The 25,396-nt window shown below is 44.0% G+C and overlaps 1 protein-coding gene across 1 annotated transcript; it reads left to right on the forward strand.

Annotated features, from left to right (window-relative positions):
* The first annotated feature begins 17,952 nt into the window (after positions 1–17,952).
* On the forward strand, positions 17,953–21,824 carry LOC148850616 (transport inhibitor response 1-like protein). Its single transcript, XM_088946082.1, has 3 exons — positions 17,953–19,081; positions 19,640–20,138; positions 20,218–21,824. The coding sequence occupies exons 1-3, from the start codon at positions 18,462–18,464 to the stop codon at positions 20,974–20,976; spliced, it is 1,878 nt and encodes a 625-aa protein (XP_088802208.1). The 5' UTR covers positions 17,953–18,461; the 3' UTR covers positions 20,977–21,824.
* The last annotated feature ends 3,572 nt before the right edge of the window (positions 21,825–25,396 follow it).

The raw sequence follows: 25,396 nt of genomic DNA on the forward strand, positions 1-25,396 counted from the left end.
ATTTTTAAGTATAATGGACATATCCATAGATTAATTGCCTCTTATTGTCTTTTAGGTGTTACCTTTTTCTTACCCTTAACACTTTTAGTATGTATCAAATGTGGTTGATTCTTATCTCCCTCATAACTGGCAAAGGAGGAGGAGGGTCCTTTGTTCTCAGTTCAATAGGTATAAATCTATTTTTTTCTTTATTTCCCTTTTCTTCTTCCTCAGGGCCGGCTTCACCCCTTCTTATGCTTTCAGCATCTTTGTTTTTCGTGTCCTTTGGTTCTCTATGTCTTATATATTCTACTAAATTTGAGAGTTTCTTCCATTACTAATCATTTATTTGTGCTTAATTCTTTTACCACACCTTTCCTTTTAATCTTTTACAACTGATTTTTTTTAATGATTGTGATAGCAATCTTGGTCTGATGGATATTTACAAGTTCCAACAACTAACAACTAATTGGAAAAGGGATTTTGTTTATGTATGTAGGCAGGGTCACAGTGAATTGTAAGAGGATCTATGAGCTGTACAGGAAATAGTACTTGAAGAAACTAGGTTCTTTGTTGGACTCGCAAACGGTTCGGCCATTGATATTGCATCCATCAATGTTTCCGTCTGATCACTTCTCTCTCTCATCCGGCCTCTAACCATGATTTTTGCATTTGTTTTTCTATTTTTCATTTCTTAGTCAAAATTTGTTCAAAGCTCTATTTTTCAATTCTAACTAACTAAAATGACATTTTGTCAATATTTTTAATCTTATGGCTAATGGAAACTGTTAATGAGATTGGAAATTCACTATATTTGCCATAATTTTCAATTATATACTTAATGAGTTTCAGAGAGTGATCGAGGGAGATTTGACTCGACTCTTTGGCCATGCGACACGTGGAAGCAACCGAGAGTGACTTGGCAGAAGCATCAGTTTGGCACGACAGCGGACTCACAACCCTAGTTTCGTGAAAAAGAGTCTCGAGTTCCCCCAAAGGGGGAACCTACAACTCGAGCTCCGAGCTAAAGAGTCCCGAGATCCCCCAAAAAGGGAACCCACAACCCGAGCTCCCCAAGGAGGAACCCGAGCTCTCCCTTCGAGGTCCTGAGCCTTACGAGGAGCACAAAAGACAAAAAACCCGAACTGCCCACCCAGGGGCAGTTCGGGCCATACTTCTATCGAAACTCAAGACCACCTCGCACACCACTTCGGCTCCAAGTCATCTGACTGAACAACCACACCTGACGCCTAGGAAGCCCATACATGGAGGCGGCACACTTGACTGATTAAGGGTCCGACACATGACAGGCGCCCTCCAACGGCCACCTACCACTGCCATCTCAGACGTGGTAGAGACGACCCTGACAAGGAACAGTTGAGGTTATGACAACCGAACTGGCAATTGGCAGTGGAGGTTATGACACCCGATCTGGCAGTGGAGGTTATATACCCGATCTGGCATAGAAAATGACACTCGATCTGGTAGAGGAAATGACACCCGATCTGGCGGAGGTAATGATACCCGAACTGGCAGAGGTATGGAAGTAAGTGTACAGGGTGATTATAAAAGGCCCCTGTCTCTCAAAGGAGGTATGTGATTCTTGCACTTTCTGGTCTTGAAATTCTTCATTTCCCTTGCCTTCTCAAGAGTACTAACTTGAGCTTCGGAGTGTTCCAACTGGGTTCCTCCCCGGAAGTCTCCGTTTCCTTCCTTGTTTCAGGCACCCCCAATTCCATCAGAGGCGAAGTAACCGTCAGCTAGGACTGACCGGATTGTGCATCATCATTTGGCGTCGTCTGTGGGAAACTTTCAAAAGGCCTCTCCTATCCTTTAATTCTCTTTCTCAAAGAAACCTTAGCTTCCATGGCTTCCTCCAGCAGCAACAGGCACAACGCCGACTTGAATGTTGTAGGGGAACACCCTCGGCCCGCTACTGTATGCATCAGACAATTCACTATCCCCCTCTTGACGGACGGAATCCCTAGCCTCAATGCACCAAACATGGTGGCACCTATGAATGTTCTCCTACCCCTCCTTATTGAGACAACTTTTGCTGAACCTATTGTTGTCCCTCTGGCGACTAGCCAAAACCAATTCAATGACTTGATGTAGTGCATGCGGGCAATGCAAGCCCAAATGCAGCAATTCCAGCAACATCAGCTCCATCAGCAGCAAGTACTGCACCATATTTCTCAGTATCACTATCAATAACAGTTACCCCAACTGCCTCTGAACCAACCACAGCTCCCACCTCGGCACCCTGCTCCGAAGTTGGCCAAGCCCTCCCCTCAGGGTGGGCGCCTTCACTGAGGAGGAGCCTCCCAACTCCAGGACCCCTCCAAGAGCCAGGCCTCATCCCCGGGCAGGAGGGAAAGACTAATCGCCCCCGTTCACAGCTCACCGGCAAATCGGGAATCTCCTTGCCAGTCAAGTCAGCACCTCGGCACTCTAAGTTCGAGCTCCCGCTCACAGAGAACCAGTTCGGCGTCCTGGCAGCAAACTACCAGCAATCCGGGCCGGTCAACCTCGGCAACACTGAGGCAAGTAGCGCCAATACCAGGCCTTCTAAGCAACGGCAAAGACGCCAACGAAGTCGCCGAATTACCACCCGCATCCTGTCCGAGCTCCAAGGTAAAGGAGAAACAAGCTCGGATGAGGTAAAAGTTGCCCCTATTCATTCAGTCCCTTCCCCCTGTCATCAGAACTCCTTGCAGTCCTCATGCCCAAGGATTTCAAACTCCCTCCTCTAGACAAGTATGACGGGTCTTTTGACCCCAATGACCATGTTGATGCTTTCCAGTCCCAGATGCACCTGGCAAGGGCCAGTGAGTCTTGTATTTGTGTGGCGTTCACTACAACATTCAGGGGAGTTGCCCGCACCTGGTACAAGAACCTGGCCCTAGGTCGATAAGAAGCAGTTCGTGCAAGTTTTCACCACGCACTTTGTTACCAGCAAGCGGTGACCCCGCACCGAGGAGAGCCTCCTTGGAATAGTCTAGAAGGAAGGAGAGTCCATCCGAGGCTATATCAAACGGTTCAATGACGCATGCATGTAGATACCGCGCCTAGACCCCGCGATACAGGTCGCGGCAACCAAGAGGGGCGTGACACACAAGGAGTTCAGGTGGCACATGATAGTCAACCAGCCCGCGACCGTAGCCGAGTTCCTCAAGCTCGCAGACAAATTCATAAGAATAAAGGAGGAGATCAACCAAAGGACTGAAGGTAGGATCAAAAAAAGAAAGAGGGAAGGCGAGCCCTCTGACTCAGATGACAGGAGAAAGAGAGACCCAGCTCGGGGGCCGAAGCCAAGCAAGCCATTCTGAGCACCCTTAGCAGATCGAGCGGACTACACGCCCTTAAACGCAAAGTGGGACAAGATCTTAATGACGATCAAAGATGCCCCGTATGTGAAGTGGCCACCTCGTATGAAGGGAAACCCGAACGAGAATAATAAAAACTTGTACTGCAGCTTCCATAGGGACAATAGTCATAGCACTGAGCATTGTAATAATCTCCACGATGAGATAGAGGAGCTTATCCATCGCGGGTACCTACGAAATTTTGTACAGCATAATAATAATAATAATAATAATAATAATAATAATAATAATAATAATAATAGTAATAAGACAGGTCAGTAGGGAGAGCATAGTAGAGATGCTCCCGAGTCTAGCAGTCAACCAGCCGAACCACAGAAAGCAGCCCCTAGAGGAAAGACCAGTTCGGGGAACAATCCATGTGATCGTTGGAGGGTCAATCGTAGCAGGATGCACCTCGGCAGCAGCTCGGGCATCAACCCGGGAGGCCGCCAGAGAAGAACAAAATCCCCCAAAGCGGCCTAGGACTAAAGACCCCATATTCTTCACCAAAGACAATGCGCACGGGGTCCACTACCCCCACGACGACGCACTTGTCATAAAGATGAAGATCAACGACTTCGAAGTCCGGCGGGTACTCATTGACTCTGGTAGTTCGGCAGACATCCTCTTTAAAGCAGCCTTTGACAAGCTCCAGTTCCGAGAGAGTGACTTGAAGCCCGCGAACACCCCGTTGGTCGGCTTCAGTGGAGAAGAGGTCAGACCCTTGGGAAAGGTCACAGTACCTGTGGAAGTTGGCACGTGGCCTATCACGGTAAGACTCAGTCACGATTTCTTGGTGGTCGCGACCCCCTCCCCTTACAAAGCCATAGTAGGTCGGCCGATCACCCACACTTTAAAAGTTGTGGTGTCCACTTACTATTTGGCCATGAAGTTCCCAACGGACTTTGGCATCAGGGTAGTGCGGGGTGACTAGCTCGAGTCCCACAAGTGCTACGTTGCCACCCTCAAGGGAAGGCCAAGGTAACCAGCGACCTCGAACTGGAGCGAGCTGCACCAATAGAGGAAACTATTCCCATCTTTGTCTCGACAGAGGACCCCGCCAGATTACTTCAGGTCAGAGCATTCCTTGATGAACCCCGTGATCCGAACTGGTATGCTTCTTACTCAGTAACTTAGATGTTTTCGCTTGGTCCGCAGCAGAAATGCCTGGCATAGACCCTATGCTCATAACTCACAAGCTCAATACTGACCCTATAGTCAGACCCGTTAGACAGAAGAAACGCAACTTAGCCCCAGAACGCTGGAGGGCGGTTGATGAGGAGGTCGAGAAGCTCCTCGTAACAGACTTCATAAGGGAAGTTCATTACCCGAGTTGGGTAGCCAACCCAGTTCTGGTAAAAAGGCAAATGGCAAGTGGCGCATGTGCGTCGACTACACAGACCTAAACCGAGCTTGCCCAAAAGATTGCTTCCCCCTCCCTAGGATCGACCACCTAGTGGACGCGACATTGGGACACGAGTTGATAAGCTTCCTAGATGCCTGCTCGGGCTACAACCAAATCAGGATGGACCCGTCCGACAAGGAAAAAACCACCTTCATAACCGAGTCCGGCCTGTACTGCTACAAGGTTATGCCCTTCAGACTGAAAAATGCTAGGGCGATCTTTCAAAGGCTCGTGAATAAGCTGTTTCAACCCTTAATTGGCACGAAGATAGAATGTTATGTAGACAACATGGTCATCAAGACAGTTTTCGCATGAATTAATACAAGACTTGCATTCCGTCTTTCAAATTTTGCGTCAATTTAGCATGAAACTAAACCCAAACAAGTGTGTCTTCAGTGTCACATCGGATAAGTTCCTAGGGTACATCGTCAACCGGTGCGGTATTGAGGCCAACCCAGACAAAATAAAGGCCATCCTAGATATGAGACCACCCCGAAAAGTAAAAGAGGTTCAGAGGCTAAACGGCAAGATAGCCGCTCTGAGTCGTTTCATGTCTAAGTCAGCAACCGTTGCCTGCCCTTCTTCAAGGCAATAAAAGGCAAAGGGTTCGAGTGGAACCCAAACTGCCAGCTCGCATTTGACGAGCTCAAGAAATACCTTGCCAGCATCCCGATGTTGACCCGGCCCGAAGAGGTCAATGTTTTAGAACTGTACCTCTCGGCAAGCAATGAAGTGGTCAGTTCGGTATTGATAAAGGAAGCAGATCGGGTCCAACGACCCATCTACTATGTTAGTAAGATATTGCAAGGAGCAGAAACAAGATATCTAGAGATAGAAAAGCTAGCCTATGCGCTGGTCATTGCGGCTTGCAAACTCCGCCCATATTTCCAAGCTCATATCATCATCGTCCTCACTAACAAACCCTTGAGGCAAGTATTACTCAGGCCTAAGGTCTCTAGACGATTGACTCAGTGGGCCATCGAACTCAGTGAGTACGATCTTCAGTATAAGCCCCGAACCGCTATCAAAGCTCAAGCCTTGGTAGATTTTGTTGCAGAATGCACGTTCAGCTTTGAGGTCCTCAGCTCAGTTGAGCACGAGGCTCCCAGTTCAAGTGAGCTTGGTTCTCCCAGGCCGGTTGAGTCTGAGCCCCGTGAGGTCGCACCCAATTCGGTATCTCTCCTGGTTAGGCTGAGCGCGAACTGGGATGAAGAGCCCGAGATCCTTCTCGTAGATGGCTCCTCAAATCAACAGGGCAGCGGAGCTGGTGTAGTTCTTCGCGGTCCGAGTGGCACGAAACTGGAGTACGCGTTACGCTTTGAGTTCGCAGCATCCAACAATGAGGCGGAATACGAGGCATTGATAGCAGGGCTAGATCTAGCGCAAGAGGTAAAGGCAAAACACATAGTTATATGCAGCGATTCCCTGCTCGTGGTCAACCAAATTACAGGGGAATACGAAGCCCGCGAGCTAGCTATGATCACCTACTTGGCAAAGGTAAAAGAGGCACTACTTAGCATCCAGTCACACTTCATCAAGCAAATCCCGAGGTCAGAGAACACTGAGGTTGATGCCCTTTGTCGGCTAGCCAGCACCAATGACAACACCTTAAGAACTGTGTACATAGGAGTTACCTCGGCCTAGCATTCTCTGGAAGGCAGAGGAGGTCACTCCTGTCGCCCAAGCAGAACCGAGCTGGATTGATCCACTCGAGAGCTTCCTGCTACATGAAACCCTCCCCGCAGAACGCAACGCCACTAGGAGGGTAGAGACCTAGGCAGCCAAGTACGTCATGATAGATGGACAACTGTACCAAAGATCCTACACGCTCCCCTACCTACACTGCTTGCGACCTCCCGAAGCCGAGCTCGTACTCTGCGACATTCATGAAGGCCTATGTGGCAGACACCTGGGGGTAGGGCCGTCGCTCAGAAGGCACTACAACAGGGGTACTATTGGCCAACAAAGAAAGCAAACGCCGTTGGGCTAATCAAGAAGTGCGAGAAGTGCCAAAAACATGCCAATATTCACCATCAACCCGCCGCCAACCTTAAGTACCTCACCAGCCCATGGCCCTTCTCACAATGGGGTATCGACCTACTCGAGCCATTCCCGCCAACAACAGGAGGAAGGAAATTCCTAGTAGTGGCAGTAGACTACTTCACCAAGTGGATTGAAGCTAAAACTCTTGTAACCATCACAACTCGAAATGTCCAGAACTTCTTTTGGAAGAACATAGTGTGCCGCTTCAGGCTACTTCGGGTTATCTCTGACAATGGCAAGCAGTTCGAGGACATTCCAAGAGTGGTGCCAAGGCATGGGGATCCGACAAAACTTCATGTCGGTTGCGCACCCACAAGCAAACAGTCAGGTAGAAGTCATGAACAGATCTATCCTCCACGGACTAAAAGCCAGGCTAGACCGAGCTAAAGGGTTATGGAAAGACGAGCTGCCCAGCGTCCTATGGGCATACCGAACTACAGAGAAGACTGCCACTAGAGAAACTCCCTTCAACCTCAGTCATCCCAGCCGAAATCGAAATCCCCTCACTTCCGTTGGAAGCATACAGTGACAATACTAATAACGACGAGCTACGTACCAACCTCGACCTACTTGATGAGGTGAGGGACCTCGCATACATCAGAACCGCAGCGAAACAGCAAAGGGTAGCTCAGTACTACAACGCCAGAGTTATGAAATGAAATCTTCGCGTCGGCGACCTAGTCCTCCGCAAGATCATGGTACCTGAGCCCGGCGTTGGAAAACTCGGGCCGAACTGGGAAGGACCCTATCGAGTAAAGAGAGTACTCGGGGGAGCATACAAGCTCGAGACCCTAGAAGGTAAACAGATACCTCGGGCATGGAACATCATCAACTTAAGACGATTTTACCTATAAATTATCAAACTAAGCAGGCCATGAGCCACTACTAGAGCCTAAGGGCCAGAATGCCTAGCTAACAAAGATGTCGGCACCCTAAGGCCCAGAATGCCGAGCTAACAAGGACCTCGGCATCGAAAGGGCCAGAATACCGAGCTAAAGATGACCTCGACACCTCATCAACGAAAGCAATATGCACAAGTATGGATCCCGAGGTGCATAGCCCAGGAACCAATTCAACCTATGTTAACTAACTCGGGCGGAGAATAGATTGGGCACATAACCTTACTATGTTAACTCGCCTCGGGGCTTAAGTCTAGCAATTCGGGCATATAGTCACTTTGGCAAAAGGAGAATATTTGCACAACACTTGAACAGAAAATGTCCTTCATTGCTAAATGTTTGCTTTACAGTGTTTAAAAAGAAAAACAAAAACAAAAACCAAAAACACAAACGAGCTTACAAGCCCAGAGGTCAATCTTCTTTGCCTTCAGAAGGGACTTCGACAATACCCGAAGGTCCTGCTCCGTCTTCGGAATCCGCATCATCATCAGCTGCAGCAGCCATTTCCGGGGTGATGCGCGAAGTGGTTATGGCACTAATATCGAGCTCGGGGTATGTGTTCCTTATCATCCATTGGCTCAGCTTGAAACCCCTTCTGTACGAGCCCACCATCATATCATCAAAGCACAGCGAAGCGATGTAATCCTCCACGACTTTCACCTTCACCTCCTCAGCGGCCTGATAGAAGACCTGAGTCTTTTCCCTGATATCATCCTAGAGGTACTCAACCTGATGCTCCAGGTCCAACTTCAGGTCCGCCATGTGCCTCACCACCATTCCTAAGGCCTCTCTGTCCCTCTGAGACCTCGACAGCTCAACTCGCATAGCACGGGAAGCCGCTTCGGCAGCTTGTGCTCACTTCAAGCCCCTTTCTGCTTGGATTGCCAAAGCGTGGATAGAGGAGTTCACATGCTAGAACGAGGACAAATCAGCTTAGTAAAAAAAAAAAAACACTACTTACCACCATGGCATGAGAGGCAGCTCGAGCGCTTATGAGATTTGTAGAAAATTGGCCCATGCTGTGACCACCTCGAGGCAAGTAGCCTTCTTGCTTTTTCAGAGAGCGTAGCTCAGCATCAACACACTCCCAACCTCATCGTGGCTTCCCAAGCCCGAAGGTATAGCCCGAGTATAAGCAGCGTCAGCATAGGGAACCCTTGCCACTTCCGGAACTGGAGGGGGCACCTCGGGCTCCCTAGAAGGCTCCATCCTCGGTGCCTCAGGCTCCTTAACCCAGGAAGGATCGGCGCAGACCCGCTTAGCAGCTCGTTTCCTCCTTTTCATTCTAGCAAACAAGTTCGCACTGCGAGTCTTCTCTGCCTCCATAACACCTGCAAAAAGGAGCTCGGCGTCAGAAGACGGGAATAAAAACAAAAGCAAGAGTATATTCGTCTGAGCAAGAAACCTACCTGAACTCAGATCGGCCTGAATAAGTTTGTCCTCTGTCAGGTAGACTTCGCATTTGAGCCCTTGCCGGGCCTAGTCCTGGAGGCCCTTCACCGTATCTTCGTCTAATGCGACACTAGGGGCAGGAGCGGCCAAACCCCACTCAGTAGGAAACGGACACCCCGTAGCACTTCGAACCACGAAGTAATCCCGCTTCCATGCTGGGATCTTATTTGGGAGATCATGTAAGAGCTTGAAGCTCGGGCGAGGTGACAAGTAGTATGCCCTCCCAGAGGACCCGCTTGTTTCTTAAGCATGAGAATAGCAGAAAAAATTTTCAGGTCCAAAGGAAGGCAGTGTTCACAGCAAAGGGAGATGGTCCCGACAAGGTTGCGGATAGAGTTCGGGTGAAGCTGACCTACAGTGACGCCGAAGTGGTTCATGACCTCGACGATTAGGGGATGGAAGGGAAGGTGCAGCCCAGCAACAAGTTGCTCCTGGAATACCATGATCTCATCCCGACCGTGCTCCCAAGGAAAGTCGTATGAGGGTAAAAAGTAAGTATACTCCCCAAGCAGGTTGTACTGGACGATAAGGGACCAAAGCTTTTCAGACATCATAGTGGAAGGTCCGAACTTGTTTGGCACCCAACCTCGATGGGAGGTGGATGCCAAACTACCCGAGGTAACTCGGCCTATGGGCTCAAACTTGAGCTCTTCCTCGAGCTCTACCTCGGGCCCTGCCTCGGACTCACTAAGGCTGTCGGGGGCAGCAGCTCAGTTCGTAGAACCAGCATCGGACCCCCCATGAGTCTACCTAAACTACTCGAGCTAGACATCAAAACAAAGAGAAGGCTGAGGACTCACCCGGAAAAGCTACTGAACTACGAAAAGTGACGCGACTTGATAGCCTGAGATGCGAGCTCAAGGAAGGAATGCTGAAGGATGGCGAAGGAAAGTGACCAGGGCCCCCCCACTATTTATAGCCACTGTACTCGCGCATCAACGGCCAAGATCGAAACCATCCAACGGCTCTCCGCGAAACCGGATGCGCACCCCCGAGAAAAAGTCAATTGACGCGCATTTTTGACATTCAAAAGTTGAAATTGCTTACGTGCTTGAGCTATACGCAGCCCGGGATTGACCCCTGGCCAAACCAAGCCGACCCCGGTTGAGCCAAAAACCCAAGCAAGTCAGACCGGAGAAGTTCCAAACCAAGGCCAAAGTGTCTCGAGGCAAATCCACCCGTCATCCCGTGAACTCCCCACGCCGGGTCAGGACTCCGGGCATAGGGAGTGGGGGGCAATTGATGGAGATTTGACCCGACCCCTTGGCCATGCGACACGTGGAAGCAACCGAGAGTGACCTGGCAGAAGCGCCAGCTCGGCACGGCAGCGGGCTCACAACCCGAGCTCTGAGAAAAAGAGTCCCGAGCTCCCCCAAAAATGGAACTCACAATCCAAGCTCCCCAAGGAGGAACCCGAGCTCTCCCTTCGAGGTCCTGAGCCTTACAAGGAGCACAAAAGGCAAAAAACCCGAACTGTCCACATACTTCTATCCGAACTCAAGACCACCTCACACACCACTTCGGCTCCAAGTTGCCTGACTGAACAATCGTACCTGATGTCCAGGAAGCCCGTACACGGAGGCGGCGCTGACTGATTAGGGGTCCGACACATGATAGTCGCCCTCCAATGGCCACCTGCCACCGCCATCTTAGACGTGGTAGAGACGGCCCTGACAAGGAACAGTGGAGGTTATGACACCCGAACTGGCAACTGGCAACTGGCAGTGGAGGTTATGACACCCGATCTGGCAGTGGAGGTTATGGCATCCGATCTGGCAGAGGAAATGACACCCGATCTGGCAGAGGAAATGACACCCGATCTGGCAGAGGAAATGACACCCGATCTAGCAGAGGAAATGACACCCGATCTGGCGGAGGTAATGATACCCGAACTAGCAGAGGTATGGGAGTAAGTGTACAGGGTATAAAAGGCCCCCATCTCTCAAAGAAGGAGGTATGTGGTTCTTGCGCTATTTGGTCTTGAAATTCTTCATTTCCCTTGCCTTCTCAAGAGTACTAACTTGAGCTTTGGAGTGTTCCAACCGGGTTTCTCCCCGGAAGTCTCCGTTTTCTTCCTTGTTTCAGGCACCCCCGATTCCATTAGAGGCAAAGTAATCGGTAGCTAGGACCGACCGGATAGCGCATCATCAGACACTTTGTTAAGGTCATTTGTTTTTTTTTTCATGAATAAATAACAATAAAAGGAATTGAGAACTTGATATTATATATAAATATGCAAAACATCTCTTCTCGTGCATCGGATGGGATTTTTTTTGCTAGTCTTCTTTAACTCAATTGCGCAAGTCCTTCCAAACTTAAGGGTGTCAATTGGATTGGATTTAGTCCAATGTGAGTCCATTGTAAATGGATCAAGTCCAATTTTGGACCATTCAATATGTTAAAGTTCATTTTAATTTAGATTGATTTCAATCCAAATCTAGTCCATTGACACCTATATTCTTGTGTTACATAAATGGATCAGATGTTTGTTCAATCCAATCCAAAATAATCAGTCTAACTAATCCATCCAAATTGATTTTGGTTTGAACGGGATCCAATCCAAAACTAATCCATTGACACACCCCTACTTCCAGTTCAACCAACAAATTAAATCTGGGAAGACAAAGCTTTGCACCTTTATAAATGGATGAACTGAATAGAGTGAAGCCCGCCGCCAAACTAGGACTGCTGCAATCTTGCAAATAGGAACAGATGAAACATTATAGAATGAGTGTGCGTATAGACTCAGTGTCACAATATAACTTGAAGACCACGTTTTGACGAAGACCACTGCGACCATAACAACAATCATTCAGATAATATCTTTCAATGCAAGAGGAGAAATGTTGAAAATCTTAAGCTTTTACCGTTTCAGTTTTCCAATAATCAACTTTTCAAGAATTAGGCAACTAGCTAGAGAAGAGTCTTTTGGGTTGAGTCATCGTCAGAAAATGTAATACGATATAGTGAAGCTTCTTGTGAGTTGAGGGATGGAAAGCAAACCCGAATAGAAGGATTAAGTTCATATTGCACATTCAGCAACAGTGAGGAGGCAAATCAACTAGCTTTTTCACAAGAATCCACAGGGAGAGTTTTTCAACTTGGCGTTGTACCAAACCAAGCAACAAAGCATTATAACGCCAGAGATCAAATCAATGACACAGGATACTAAATTTGTCTAAATTTGGCAAAATGCCGAGCGTTAGCGCTCTGTCTACGAAATAACATAAACTCATAAAGTTTCGTGAGTTTTCCTCGACATCTTCTTCACTCATTCTATAATGCAAAATCCCATCTGGGCATCTTTGTCACACATTGTATAACGTTAGATTCCATCATCAAGGTTAAGACTAGTCGAAATTTTTTATACGATGGAAATTAAGAAATAAAAATTTCGGAGAAATACGGGCAGACCCAATGCAGAAATATGATTCTCATTATAAATATTTAAAATATTAAAAAACTACATCCTATAAACCCATACCTTAAATGTACTTTGAGCCTACAAATTCTAACCCTGAATTGAATTGTTATTCTCCCTAAAATTTTAGGTGAAAAAATAAATAATAAAAATATAAAATAATTGCATGTTTTGAAAATTTAAAGAATAGTTTAAGGTAAAAGAATCTTTTGGTCCAATTTACTAACGAAATTCGAATTTCCAAAACTCCAAAGGTACTTAACCATCCAATGAGTTGTCTATTAATAATTTAATATCTTTTTAAAGGGCAGATAAAAAGTTGACCTAAATCGGAATTGTAACCGGGTGGTAAGTTGATTGGTCCGATCAATTGGGTCAATGATGCTGTTGAAAACATTGTTAACAAATAAAAAGAACTGGGTTATAGTAAAACAAAAAGATGAAATTATAAAATCTGATATTGGGTTTTCTAACAATCCTTATAAATTTACAAGTCCACACTTCTTACAACCAAAATCTCTGCATACATAGTATCTAATTGCACATTAGGAATATCTTCATGTTAAATTCATGGGAAAATGCGCTCAATATGGATTGGACCCCTTTACTTCTAAAGTGTGTGTAACGTTTTTGTTTGCAGGAACCCCACTAAATCCACCTCTATTTTTTTTGCTCCATGGAGTTGACGCAGCAGAGATAGTCCATCTCCAAAACCATAACTGCCCCAACCCTGATGTAGGTGGGATTCAATCCCAAACAACCAACTAGCTAGAGACCTTACCAGCCAACCAGTTCATACCTTGCTAAACCTACGCCTGTATTTTGATCATAATAAAAAAAAAGTCTTCTATATAATTTTGAAAAAATGGTGCAAATACTTCCATGCTTTGAACATTTTGCAAATAAATCTCTAGGCAGGTTGGCAGTGGTCAACTTCTCTAGAAGTAGTCAAATTCATACAAATACATGATCAGATATGCCTATAAGGTGTTCTTCTCACCCTCAACGTTGGAATAAAAAATAAAATGGGGTGAAATCTAGGCCATAAAAATTCCACACAGTTTTTCAGTTATTTCTTTGAAAGTATATTGGGGTGTTCAAATAATGAAAAAAAAAAAAAAAAAGCCATGTAAAACTAAATGTATCAACTTTGTGGTGTGGACCAAAAAGATTTAGCTCACCTTCTCTGAGCAATCCTGTTTGGACTTCACTTGGGCATTAATGAGATCAATACACAAAGGAAATTAATTCTTGAAATTGTTACTCAGTGGTTGCAACAAAAAAAGTGCAATTCATTGACTAAACAACAGGGGAGAAGATATTTGCAAATGAGATGGAATGATAGCTTTTGTGGTTTCTAATTAATAAAAAAAAAGAAAAAAATAGGGGAATAGTTCTGCTTCTACCTACAATTGGGCATCAAGCCTCTTGGGTTGGGGGGGGGGGGCGGGGAGAATTGGTCAATGAGATTATAATTTCTAACTTTCCATTGATTGACCTTTTTTTTCCATATAAGCGATATTCATACATGAGTACAATTTTGTTCATTCTAACAATATCCTTTTATGATAAAAGGGTTATTGTGTAATTTAAACGAATACAGATAAATTCGTAAGTGTTAAGTGAATTTACCCATGGAAATATATTTTTGATAAAAGGAATGGGCTCTGAATCCAAGAAACGAAAATCAAACTTTGGAATTTGGATTAGTTTGTATATAAGCCCAAATTCAGCGTAAGATACCCAGCCCCTAGCCTTGAGCTGGGCTTTGGTTAGCCCAAAGTAAAATAAAACTTAAAATTCTGACAAATTCATGTGAAAGGAAAATGATTAAATGATTTTTAGTAATGCGGCAGATCTACACCTAACCAGTCGTTGACACATATAACCATTATCGAAGGCCACATGAGAAGTGTAATATGAGAGATGATGTATAATATGAAGCATCACTGCCACACCATCTACTCTGTATCTCAGAAGAAAGCAGTAATAACCTCAACTTCATAGCTCTCGCCGACTCTTGGGTAGAGCTAGAGCCCAAAGGCATTTTTCTTCTTTATCTTTACCATATAATTCGGATACTTGTCTTGGCTTCACGTCCAAACCACAATCCGAAAGATCTGATCCATTCACCGATTCACCTCCTCTATCTTCCTCTGCTCACTAAAAAACGTGCCACTCAGCTATATATATATAACCCAAAAAAAGAAGAAGATATCGATCAATTTAGTTGCCATGCATATATATGAGCGCATTTTGAAAGGCTAAAATCAATAAAATTATGGCCAAATGAAGGTTTAAAAAATACCATGGAGTTTGAGAGTGTTTTTCTTTAAGGTTATTAATAGTAATTTACAGGTTGAGACGATTTGGTGAGAAAATGCATGGATTTTATTTACTCCAGTATTGACTTTGAAAACCATGAGAGCAAAAATACATAATTAAAGTCATTCAATATGTCTCTGCAGTCCAATAATAGAAATATTGGCAATTTGGCACTGGGCCGATCAATCTCAAACCGAGGAGGGAAAGGTATCAAATCTGGGTACTTATCGGTAACAACACCTGCAAGCTTTACCAACAATGAGAGCTGGCATCTTCTTGTAAAGTCATTTTGGTAGTTGACAGTGTACATAAGCCAATGCAGGAGCAGGACTGTATTTCATATACATATATTATACAAAGGGAAAGGATAAGCCTCATAGCTAGAGGCTATAGCATATGTGTGGGTGGAGAATGGATATGAGCTCAATCATGTAAATGGAGCTTCCTGCCTTAATCCTTATCTCTCTCTCTATTGGGCCCTAGCTAGTTAGCTACTAGCTATTCCTTTTCTCTAGAGTGTAATAGAAAAACAAGCAATAGATTACTGTACGAGACATGTATGAAAAGAGAAGAGACAAGTTTGTTGATGATTTACGATCTTGCCGCACTTCAGAGACATGCTTGCTAGGTCACTTTTCTATAGCTAAAAAGGCTATAATGAGGAAAAAAAAGATGACCTTAGGTTGTTGTAATATATATATATATATATATATATATATATATATATATATATATATATATATATATATATATATATATATGGGGGCACCCTTCAGAAATTAACCTTTAGGGCCTCATTTATCCCTTCTGGGTCGTACATGTGTGGATATGTTGATCAAATATAGAAAGGAAAGGTCCTCATAAATTGTAATTGTAATGGAGTAATGGAGAATGGGCCTATAGGATTCAATGGCAGCCTAGAAACCATCGCAGATAAAGGGACAAAGGTATCCAATAGCTAATCACACTTCCCAGTAATAGCTAATGGTGTTTAGAAGCGTGGGTGTTTTTTATGTCGATTTTCAAAAAAAAAACATCTCTACTTGTTAAATCCATATTTTACAAATAAACACCTTTATTAGTTTGGTAGTGTTTTTGTAGCATCGGCATTAAGCAATACTAATGTTGTTTGGTAAGATGAATTACATTTCTGTTTTTCATGTATATGCATTCATTACATCATTTTTCCATGCCACATCATCTAACTGTTGAGGGCAATGATCCACCAATGCATGAAATGCCAAATTTAATAGGACAGATGAGATTTACGATATATGCCCGTTTTTCACTATTTTTTCAAAAATCGTCTGAACCAAACAGTAATCTAAATGGTGAAAAGTGGGATCACCTACATGGATCCAACATGACACTGTTTTTCAGAAAATACCCACGATACCAAACATGCTCTTATTTTCTTCATCTTGACTCTTGAAGGGTTAAGACATCTGAGAAGGTGTAAAAGGAAGCGGCCCCTCGCCCTGCTCAGGCCTCACTCTGCTCAAAGCTCAAAAGCCATGGATATTTTAATCGTCTGTGGACTGCGGTATAGGCAATATTAATCGGGGATGCCGCGCGCGCGCTGCATCCACCCAGGTGAGATGATTGTCGTTTTTCCACTTCCTGAACTTGCGCCTTTTCTTTTTTCTTCTGTGAAAAAACACAAGTTGAAGGAAAAAATAGGAAAAGGTAGGTTTTCTTGTATTTTCCTTCCTTTCCCTATTTTTTCCTTCAAACCAAACATAGTTGCGTACGCCATTGCGTGCAACGAACGAGGTGTTCGTTCTCTCCCTCTTCAGAGTTTCAGTCTGAACTGAACCCTAGATAAATTTGAGATTGTCATAGCAGGCCTGGTAACAGTGCTAGGGATGTGATTATTCGTCACCTACACATTCAGAGAGAGAGAGATTCAATGATATGGGAGTGGGACAGCAGCTTTCACAGTGGGGAATTCTGTACTGGTGTCTGTGCAAGGGAAAGCAGTGTATGTATGGATATATAAGATAATCAATTCAATACGGCATTCGTATATAGTAGTTCTTAACACGGTCATTATCTGATCTGATCCCTGAGTTGTTTGTTACGTTTAATGCAAAGATATGATACCGTCGGAAAAACTTACGTATGATAGGATAAAAGTCAAAAGTGGTAAGCAAGTAGGTGATTCATCAAAATTCAACAGAGTGATTGGTCAAAGCTTATTCAGTATCATACCTTTTCCCACTTTCCGGCATCACAGGTTTTACTTACCCTGCGTTATATATTTGTATTGTATCGTATGGAGGAGGCTATTTAATTTAATTTACCTTATTATAATAAGTGAATGGGGAAATAAATCAAAACACAACACGGTAAATCGTACGCACCTGCTAAGACCAATGAGAGAAAAGGGCTGTTTTGGTAACATCAAGTAACAAAACAGCATCAAACGGTACTAGAGCCGTAGAGGGTTCTCTCTGTCAAATGAATTGATACGGGTTCCTACTCCATCAATAAATACCGATAAGACACACAGTCACACTCAGATGCCGGGCGGGCCATCCATATCCATATTCATATTCATCTTCGACTATATAATCAAAAGAAAATATTATCTACGCCGTTGATTTTCTTTGAACACCACGTGTTCATCATTACAATATCATACAGAAAAGTAAAGAATAAATAAAAAATTTTGTGAAAAAAAAAAGAAGAGAAAGGGATGAGGTCCGGACTCCGGAAAATTATATATATCTGAGAGAGAGAGAGAGAGAGAGTAAAATGACAAACAATGCTAACTCAGCAACCTCCCTAAAGCAAAGCAGACTTCCAATTACCTCCATCCACTCTCTACAAGATTTTTCTTATTGTTTTTCCTTACGTCGCTAGGCAACAAAAAATAGAAAGAGATGGGGGACGAGATTAGGATTAAAAAACATTAAAAAAATAGTAAAATGAAAAGGATAAAATATATGTAAAATGAGAAAGGAGGTTTTAGAGAAGAAAAAAAAAACCAAATAATGGTGGAAAACCGAAGTGGGTAGGGATCTGCTATCAATAAAACACTCCCAAAACAGACCCAAGACCATTGTAGCCGTAAATTCGGAACATCTCTACTGTTGGAACTTTGTTGGGACTGTATCTTGGCAGCTGATCCGAACTCGACCGGGTTCCGTGGTCTTTTTGCCCTTTGGACAGTCCAGGCCAAGGCCAGGGAGCGAGTGAGTGAGCGAGAGAGGAGGGGTGGAGAATCCCAATGCGCAGTAGAGTGGAGTCTGGAGTCTGTGAGTGTGAGGAGGAGGTGGCCGAATAAATTAATCTTCTTTCATCAGTCCATAGTCCAACTTCACATCTCTCTTTCTCTCTCTCTCTGCTTCTCTGTCTTCAGTTTGAGGTGAGCTCCATAAAATCTTGTGACTTGTGATTATTTATTTCTCAATCTCCATTTCTCCCATCCCGTCTCTACATAGCTTTCTATTTCTCTGATCTGAGATGGGCGGAAGTTGTGATCCGAAAAAAGTAACAAGGGGAGAAACATTGAATCTTTGATTGGTTATAGAGTGGTTGGTATAGATCCGGGGAGAGTGAGGAGGGAGATGAGAGAAGATCCAACCGAAATGTCGGAGGATGATGATAGAACAACGGATCTCGCCGGTGGTGGAACTATTGTTGTCGAGGCATCATCCAATAAAACACGGAGCTGTGGCGGAAATGGCGGTGGTGGAGTCGGAGTCGGCACCATCGCCGATTATTGTCCGTCGCCGTACCCGGACCAAGTCCTCGAGAATGTCCTGGAAAACGTGCTTCTCTTCCTCACATCACGCCGCGACCGCAACTCGGCATCTCTCGTTTGCAAGTCTTGGTACAGGGCCGAGGCGCTGACTCGGACGGACCTCTTCATCGGGAACTGTTATGCTGTTTCACCGCGCAGGGCAATCGAGAGATTCAAGAGGGTGAAGTCTCTGGTGCTCAAGGGCAAGCCTCGCTTTGCCGATTTCAGTTTGGTGCCGCCCAATTGGGGTGCCCAGTTCTTCCCTTGGGTGTCTGCCATGGCCGCTGCTTATCCTTGGTTGGAAAAAATTTACCTGAAGCGGGTGTCCGTTACTGATGAAGATTTGATTCTCCTTGCTCACTCCTTCCCTGCGTTTAAGGAGCTTGTGCTCGTCTGTTGTGACGGTTTCGGCACCGCCGGCCTGGCTGCCGTTGCCAGGTGCAGGTATGCTTGGGGTTTCATTTCTCTTCTGCTTTCAAATTTTGTTATCTAATAGTTTTTTCTTTGTCTACTTCATTGCTGTCGAATGATGGTTTGAAATGGAGTCTGTTTCTTCTTTTCTTTTTCCTGAAATGCTATTTTGGGTCATGAGCTTCTACTTCATATCGTTAGGACCACGATTAGTTATGTAAAAAAGAGAAAACTTTCCAAGGTTTTGTTCGTCTTGCAACTTCTGCTTCCCGTGAGGTTATTGCCGAATGATTGGGTAATCCTGCAGGGCATGATTGAATCTCTAAATGGCTTTCCATTCGTGTTACTGCTTTTGTTATTGTCTATCCTCTTGTTGCTCGCTTCAGTAAACCCTAACCCTAAGATCAATCCCCATCTTTGCATTTTGGCTTTGCTGCTTGGAAATATTTACTAGTATTATGCGCTAGCTTATTATACAAGGAAAAAAAACAAGGAAGAAAACAGAAATCGCAAACAAATTGCATATTTTCTTGTAGGACACTGCATTGTCAATCACCTTATGAATGCTGTATGATGATTATCATTTGTCAGACAACTACGAGTGCTCGATCTAATTGACGATGAAGTTAACGAGGATGATGTGGACTGGATTTCCTGTTTCCCGGAGTCTGTGACCTGTCTTGAATCACTCATCTTTGACTGTGTGGAGTCACCTGTAAACTTCGATGCTTTGGAGCGACTGGTGGCTAGGTCTCCTTCGTTGAAGAGGCTCAAGTTGAATCGGCATGTAAACCTCATGCAGCTCCACCGTTTGATGGTCCGAGCTCAACAGCTCACACATCTTGGAACAGGATCCTTCAGCACCTCAGAGAACCCGGCACAGGCAGATCAAGAACCAGATCTCTCAGCTTTTGCCACGAGCAAATCCTTAGTCTGTCTCTCAGGATTCAGGGACATTGTGCCGGACTATCTACCGGAAATTTATCCAGTCTGTGCTAGACTAACATCACTTAATTTCAGCTATGCCAACATCAATGCTGAACAACTCAGACCTGTTATCTGTCAGTGCTACAATCTCCAAACTCTTTGGGCAAGTATCCTTTGCGACTTAGATGTGACTTCAATATTTCCTTATCAATCCAATCTCCTAATTACTGGCATTTCTACAGGTCCTTGATTCAGTATGTGATGAAGGGCTTCAGGCTGTTGCTGCAACATGCAAGGAACTCCATGAGCTCCGGGTTTTTCCCATGGATGCTCGTGAGGATGGTGAGGCTGCTGTCTCTGAAGTTGGTCTCCTTGCAATTTCAGAGGGCTGTCGGAAGCTGCAATCCATTCTGTATTTCTGCCAGCAGATGACCAATGCAGCCATGGTGGCTATGTCAAGGAACTGTCCAGAACTTGTGGTGTTCCGCCTCTGTATAATGGGACGCCACCGTCCTGACCACCTGACTGGAGAACCCATGGATGAAGGATTTGGGGCTATAGTCATGAACTGCAAGAAACTGACCAGGCTTGCTGTATCTGGTCTACTCAGTGATAAAGCCTTCAGTTACATTGGGGAGTATGGTAAGTTAATTAGGACTTTATCTGTTGCTTTTGCGGGAGATAGCGATATGGGGCTAACGTATGTGCTTAAGGGTTGCCCCAAATTGCAGAAGCTGGAGATTAGGGACAGTCCATTTGGGAATTTGGCTTTGCTCTCTGGCTTGCACCACTATTACAACATGAGGTTCCTCTGGATGTCTACCTGTAAACTAACCCTTGAAGGGTGCAAGGAAGTTGCTCAAAGAATGCCTTATTTGGTTGTTGAAGTGATTGGGGACACAGATGAAGGAGACATAGATGATTCCATTGATAAGTTATACATGTATCGATCTCTTGAAGGGCCTAGAGCTGATGCACCTTCATTTGTGACAATCTTGTAAACACGTAATCCAGTAGGCTAGTGACAGGAATGTCTTAGCTGTTCATATGGTGGCTGCTGAACAAGGTTAAAATCTTTTCAAGTTTGCAGGAGCAAGTGTACAGCGGGTACCTTTTAAAACCCTCAATTCGGTTCCCTCATGCCTCGTCAACAAGGGTGATGTTGCACCGTATGCTTTCTTTTTTCATACCTTTTCAAGCAAAGATGGCATATCTTATCTTTGCTTGGGCTGTTGGAGGAGCATTTGAAGTGGGAAACCTGTAAAGTTTTACATTTCATGCTTGTCATGTTCCTTCAAAAAGGTTCATTGGAAGGGGAAGTGATGTAGGCAGAGTTTTGGTAAGATGGGGTTGCCTCATCCCATGTTGTTGTATTGTAGGTGATTAGATTTAATGTTTCTGCTATTTATTATAAATGGATGTGTTGGTGGTTGGGGAAAGGGGGAGCTCATGGAAACTTTGATTATAACTTGTCTGCGGTGGAGGCACGTCTTCTGTCTCTTGCAAGTTGGTACATTCTACTTGGTGAAGTTCATGGAAACTTTGATTATAACTTGTCTGCGGTGGAGGCACTTCTTCTGTCTCTTGCAAGTTGGTACATTCTACTTGGTGAAGAAATAGTTGCTTGTTATGGAGGAATTAGAGATTCAGAAGGTGAAATTGAAAACGTTTTTTTTCCTGGGTTTACATGCCATATGTTGGCAGTAAGTCCTATGTGAAAGATGCTTCTTCTGTCTTCAAATTGTAGTGGTTTGTCTTTTTGGTGATTACTGAGATTGCTGTAAGACTATTAAAGAAAGATCCATGCCACTCTATCCCATTTCCCGAATGGTAATTTGTTGTTCCTGAATGTGATTGTTTGATGTTTTTTTTTCTCTGATATTATGTTCGGAGGCCGGCAGACTTGTTTAGGGAAAAGGTGTACAGAAAATGGGTTTATCTTGAAGACAATTTGTGTGTGTATTTTGACAATGCAAATTGCGAAGAGGCCTGGATTGGATTTGGCTCGTCACCTTGGATAAGGCGGGATACCTTCTCTCCCTCACCAGCAGGCTCCAAGTTCACAGAGAATACATATACAGCTGGCTTTTGTAGCTGTTGCTATTGTTTCTGTTATATCATTAGTACTGTTATTTGTTTGTTATCGGGTAGAAACAACCTGAGAAATGGAATAAATGCGTGGACTAGAAACCAGGGGGCCTGACGTTTTGAATGCGATTGACGGCAAAGGTCTGCTAATGATTTCTAACAAGTCCACTAGGATCCGTGTGGGAGAAGAGGAAGATGCAGGCCCCGCTCCATTGTCTATACCTCTGCTATGCCCTGCCGCAGCACCTGCCAGTCTGCCACTGAAGCCTGAAGGTGGGCCTCCCAGATAATAACATGTTTAATGTCTTAATTGCTCCTTAATTTATTATCAAATCCTAGGTCGTCGGAGTAATAGGGAAAAGCTATAGAAAATTCAATTGCTGATGATTGTAAGATTGCTTTCCACTTGTGTCACGTTTGGGTTTGGGCGGTGGGAGGAGAGCTTTTTGGTTTTGCCTTTTTCTGTTCTATTTTTCCCACAAAAAAGAATCCCCTTCTGAGAGGAGATGCCTCATCTGTTCTCCATGATTGTTCTCGGATCAGATGGTTGGCGTGATCCTGTCCGAGTTTTAGACATTTGACTGTCAGATCTTCTAGTTTGAACCACAATACAAATCAGGTGTGTTGGGTCAGAAACTCAAAAAAAAAAAAAAAAAATTAAAAATCTGTTGAGTAAAAAAGTAGTCCTACCAAGTCTTGAAGAGAAGGAAGAACAGACCTTCTGGGTGGGAAAAGGTACGCAACGACTTCGACTGTAGATCATATCTCCCATCCAATCTAAATCTAATCCTTTCGTGAGTCAAGTCGACCAACTGGCAACTGGAGGCAAGGAATATGTCCTGTTAGTGCTATTGTTGCCTATTGGGAGTTGAACCAACAAGGCAACAACAACACATTGAGGCTGGAGGCTGGAGGCTGGAGCTAAAGGTTGATGGAAACGATAAAAACGTCGGTGTTTTATTTTTATTTCTTCTTAGTACGGGTCCAGGTCCAGGTCCAGGCCCCAGGGTACGTGGTCCATTCTACTCGCCTGGCTTTACATTACATGACATGATCCACAATTCACATTGTTCATGGTGGGAGCAGTTCCATGAACGACCACAGTCCACGGGATAACGGGAGCCTAGACCATGTCTGCAATGTTATCTTATATATGTACCACATGATCTTGTAAGAGACAACGACTCAAGGACAAGGCTTTGCTTACTGGAGTGGGGGGGGGAAGTGGGGACTCCCAACGGGGTGGGTCGTTCCGAGGGGTCATCTTTCTGCCAGTTTGTGATTTCAAGCCAATTCTCTTTTCTAAGTGACTGCAAAGTGCAAAGTTGCCTTCATGGTGGGGATGAGATGCAGTCCACTATTCGTTCTCTTTCTTTTCTGGAAATATCTTAAATACCCTCTGGTTTTATCAATGAATTAATTTTTTTTCCTCTATTTTACACTGTTGTGAGATTCGGACAGGGCATAAATCATAATATTGGAATGTTTGCTGCCAGTCATTCAAATATATATATATATATATATGTAACATTTTTCGTAGCTTATAATTTATGTAAAAATATTATTTGTGGCTATAAATGACCAGGGATCAAGTCTCACCATTCATATTCATATTCATACAACCTATTGCAAGTAATTAGGTCATGATCTTGAATCCTATAATTGGTATTTTAAGTTTCTGGTGATTTAGTGACCTGAGGGGGTCGGAAAAAAACCCATCAAAAGATTTCATGAATCACACTCTCTATTTTTAAGAAGTGGGTCTCATAATAGTAGTAACCAATAATGAAAACAAAATCAAACCAAACCAAACCTGATTGAGAGATAATTTCTAAATAGCTAAAATGACCTATCATCCTTTTTGACATCATTTCATCTAATTTTTATGACATATATTACCCCTGAAACATGTTTAACCAATATCATTTTCTTTCTTGAAGGAAAAAGAGAAAAGAAATTCTTATAGTAAGGACATAGACCCTATAACTGTAGTATCATGGCATTTACACTATTTCATCCACTTTATTCATAGTCATACACAATAATACAATTACAATAAGAAAGCAAGGAATCATATTGATCTGGTTACCCATTGATATGCCAAACTTTAAACATTGAATTGGGTTCTCTATGTAAAAATGTATGTTGATTAAGAGGGTTTATTTAATGCCGCACCTAGACCTAGCATTTTATGTGCTCTCGTGCATTTTATTAGGTGTATCACTCGTCTGCAAGTTGGCATTTTGGTTATTTACAAAATATACAGCGATTTCTATGATGCCGAAAGGATATGATACCGGAAAATTTTTGACCGATCAGAATTTTCTATAAATTTTGATGAATGCCAGCTGATTGATTACCGTATCGGTTGATTCGTTATCAAACTTTTAGGTATCATGTCTTTATTTACACTCTAAAATAGACATATATGAAGGTACACAAGATGATAGGCAGAGTGGTAATTTTGTATTTCCTTTTTGATGGATTCTTTTTGGGTTGTATTTGGTTTGATAGAGAATAAGAGAGAAGCAAATTTTCTACCAAACCAAACATAGCTTGAGGCATCTAAAAGTTGGGGAGAATTTTAGAGATGCCGATGAAATCAACATTCTTTTTCTAATAAACAAATATTTGTTTCACTCTTATCAAACATAGCTTTGAGGCATCTAAAAACTTTGGGAAAATTTTAGACAGTGTCAGTAAAGTAAACTCTATCCTCAATACTGATCCCCCCTTGGGAGGTAATTGGCAGTGGATCTTTAGTCTGAATATCCAGTGATGATGGGATGTGAGGATCCACTCTTTCGATAATTGATAGGATGGCATTAGAGATGCAACTTGGGATGGACCAATTCGAACCAACTCCAATCCAATCTGAAAAGAAATAGGGTTGGAATGAAGATTGTTTGTTGCAAAAATAGTAAAGAATGCATAATGAAATTTATCGGTATTCGCTTTCTAAATCAAACTTGTAGAGATGTGATGATACAAAATCTCAAAATTGAGAATTGCAAGAAGGAGGACTGAGTCATGCCACTTGGTTACTCTTCTTAAAACTGCATTTACCCCTTACGGTGTAGCCGGGTGATCATACATGCACACGCATACGCATACGCACCCGCACCCGCACCTGTGCCCTCGCCCATGCCCCAACTCGACCCGACCTGTTTCGGCTCGGCTTGGTGCGCACGTGTGAAAAGCACCCCCGCCCCCCTCACATGCATGGAATATCTATAGTGCTCTCCTCCTATGGGTCCCTACCCATAGAGAGAGCAAATCTACAAATATACTTAACTTCACTCCTTTCCCAAGCAATGTGGGACAATGAGTCTT

The sequence above is a fragment of the Nelumbo lutea genome, chromosome 5, assembly GCF_056320005.1.
Source record: "Nelumbo lutea isolate HS-2025 chromosome 5, American lotus-T2T, whole genome shotgun sequence".
NCBI classification, from domain to species: Eukaryota; Viridiplantae; Streptophyta; class Magnoliopsida; order Proteales; family Nelumbonaceae; genus Nelumbo; species Nelumbo lutea.

Bases quoted from the DNA above. Each gene is read 5' to 3' on its own strand.
- LOC148850616 (XM_088946082.1), top strand. From the start codon at position 18,462: ATGAGAGAAGATCCAACCGAAATGTCGGAGGATGATGATAGAACAACG. The intron at 19,082-19,639 runs GTATGCTTGGGG...ATCATTTGTCAG, and splicing joins GCTGCCGTTGCCAGGTGCAG to ACAACTACGAGTGCTCGATC. The intron at 20,139-20,217 runs GCAAGTATCCTT...GCATTTCTACAG, and splicing joins ACAATCTCCAAACTCTTTGG to GTCCTTGATTCAGTATGTGA.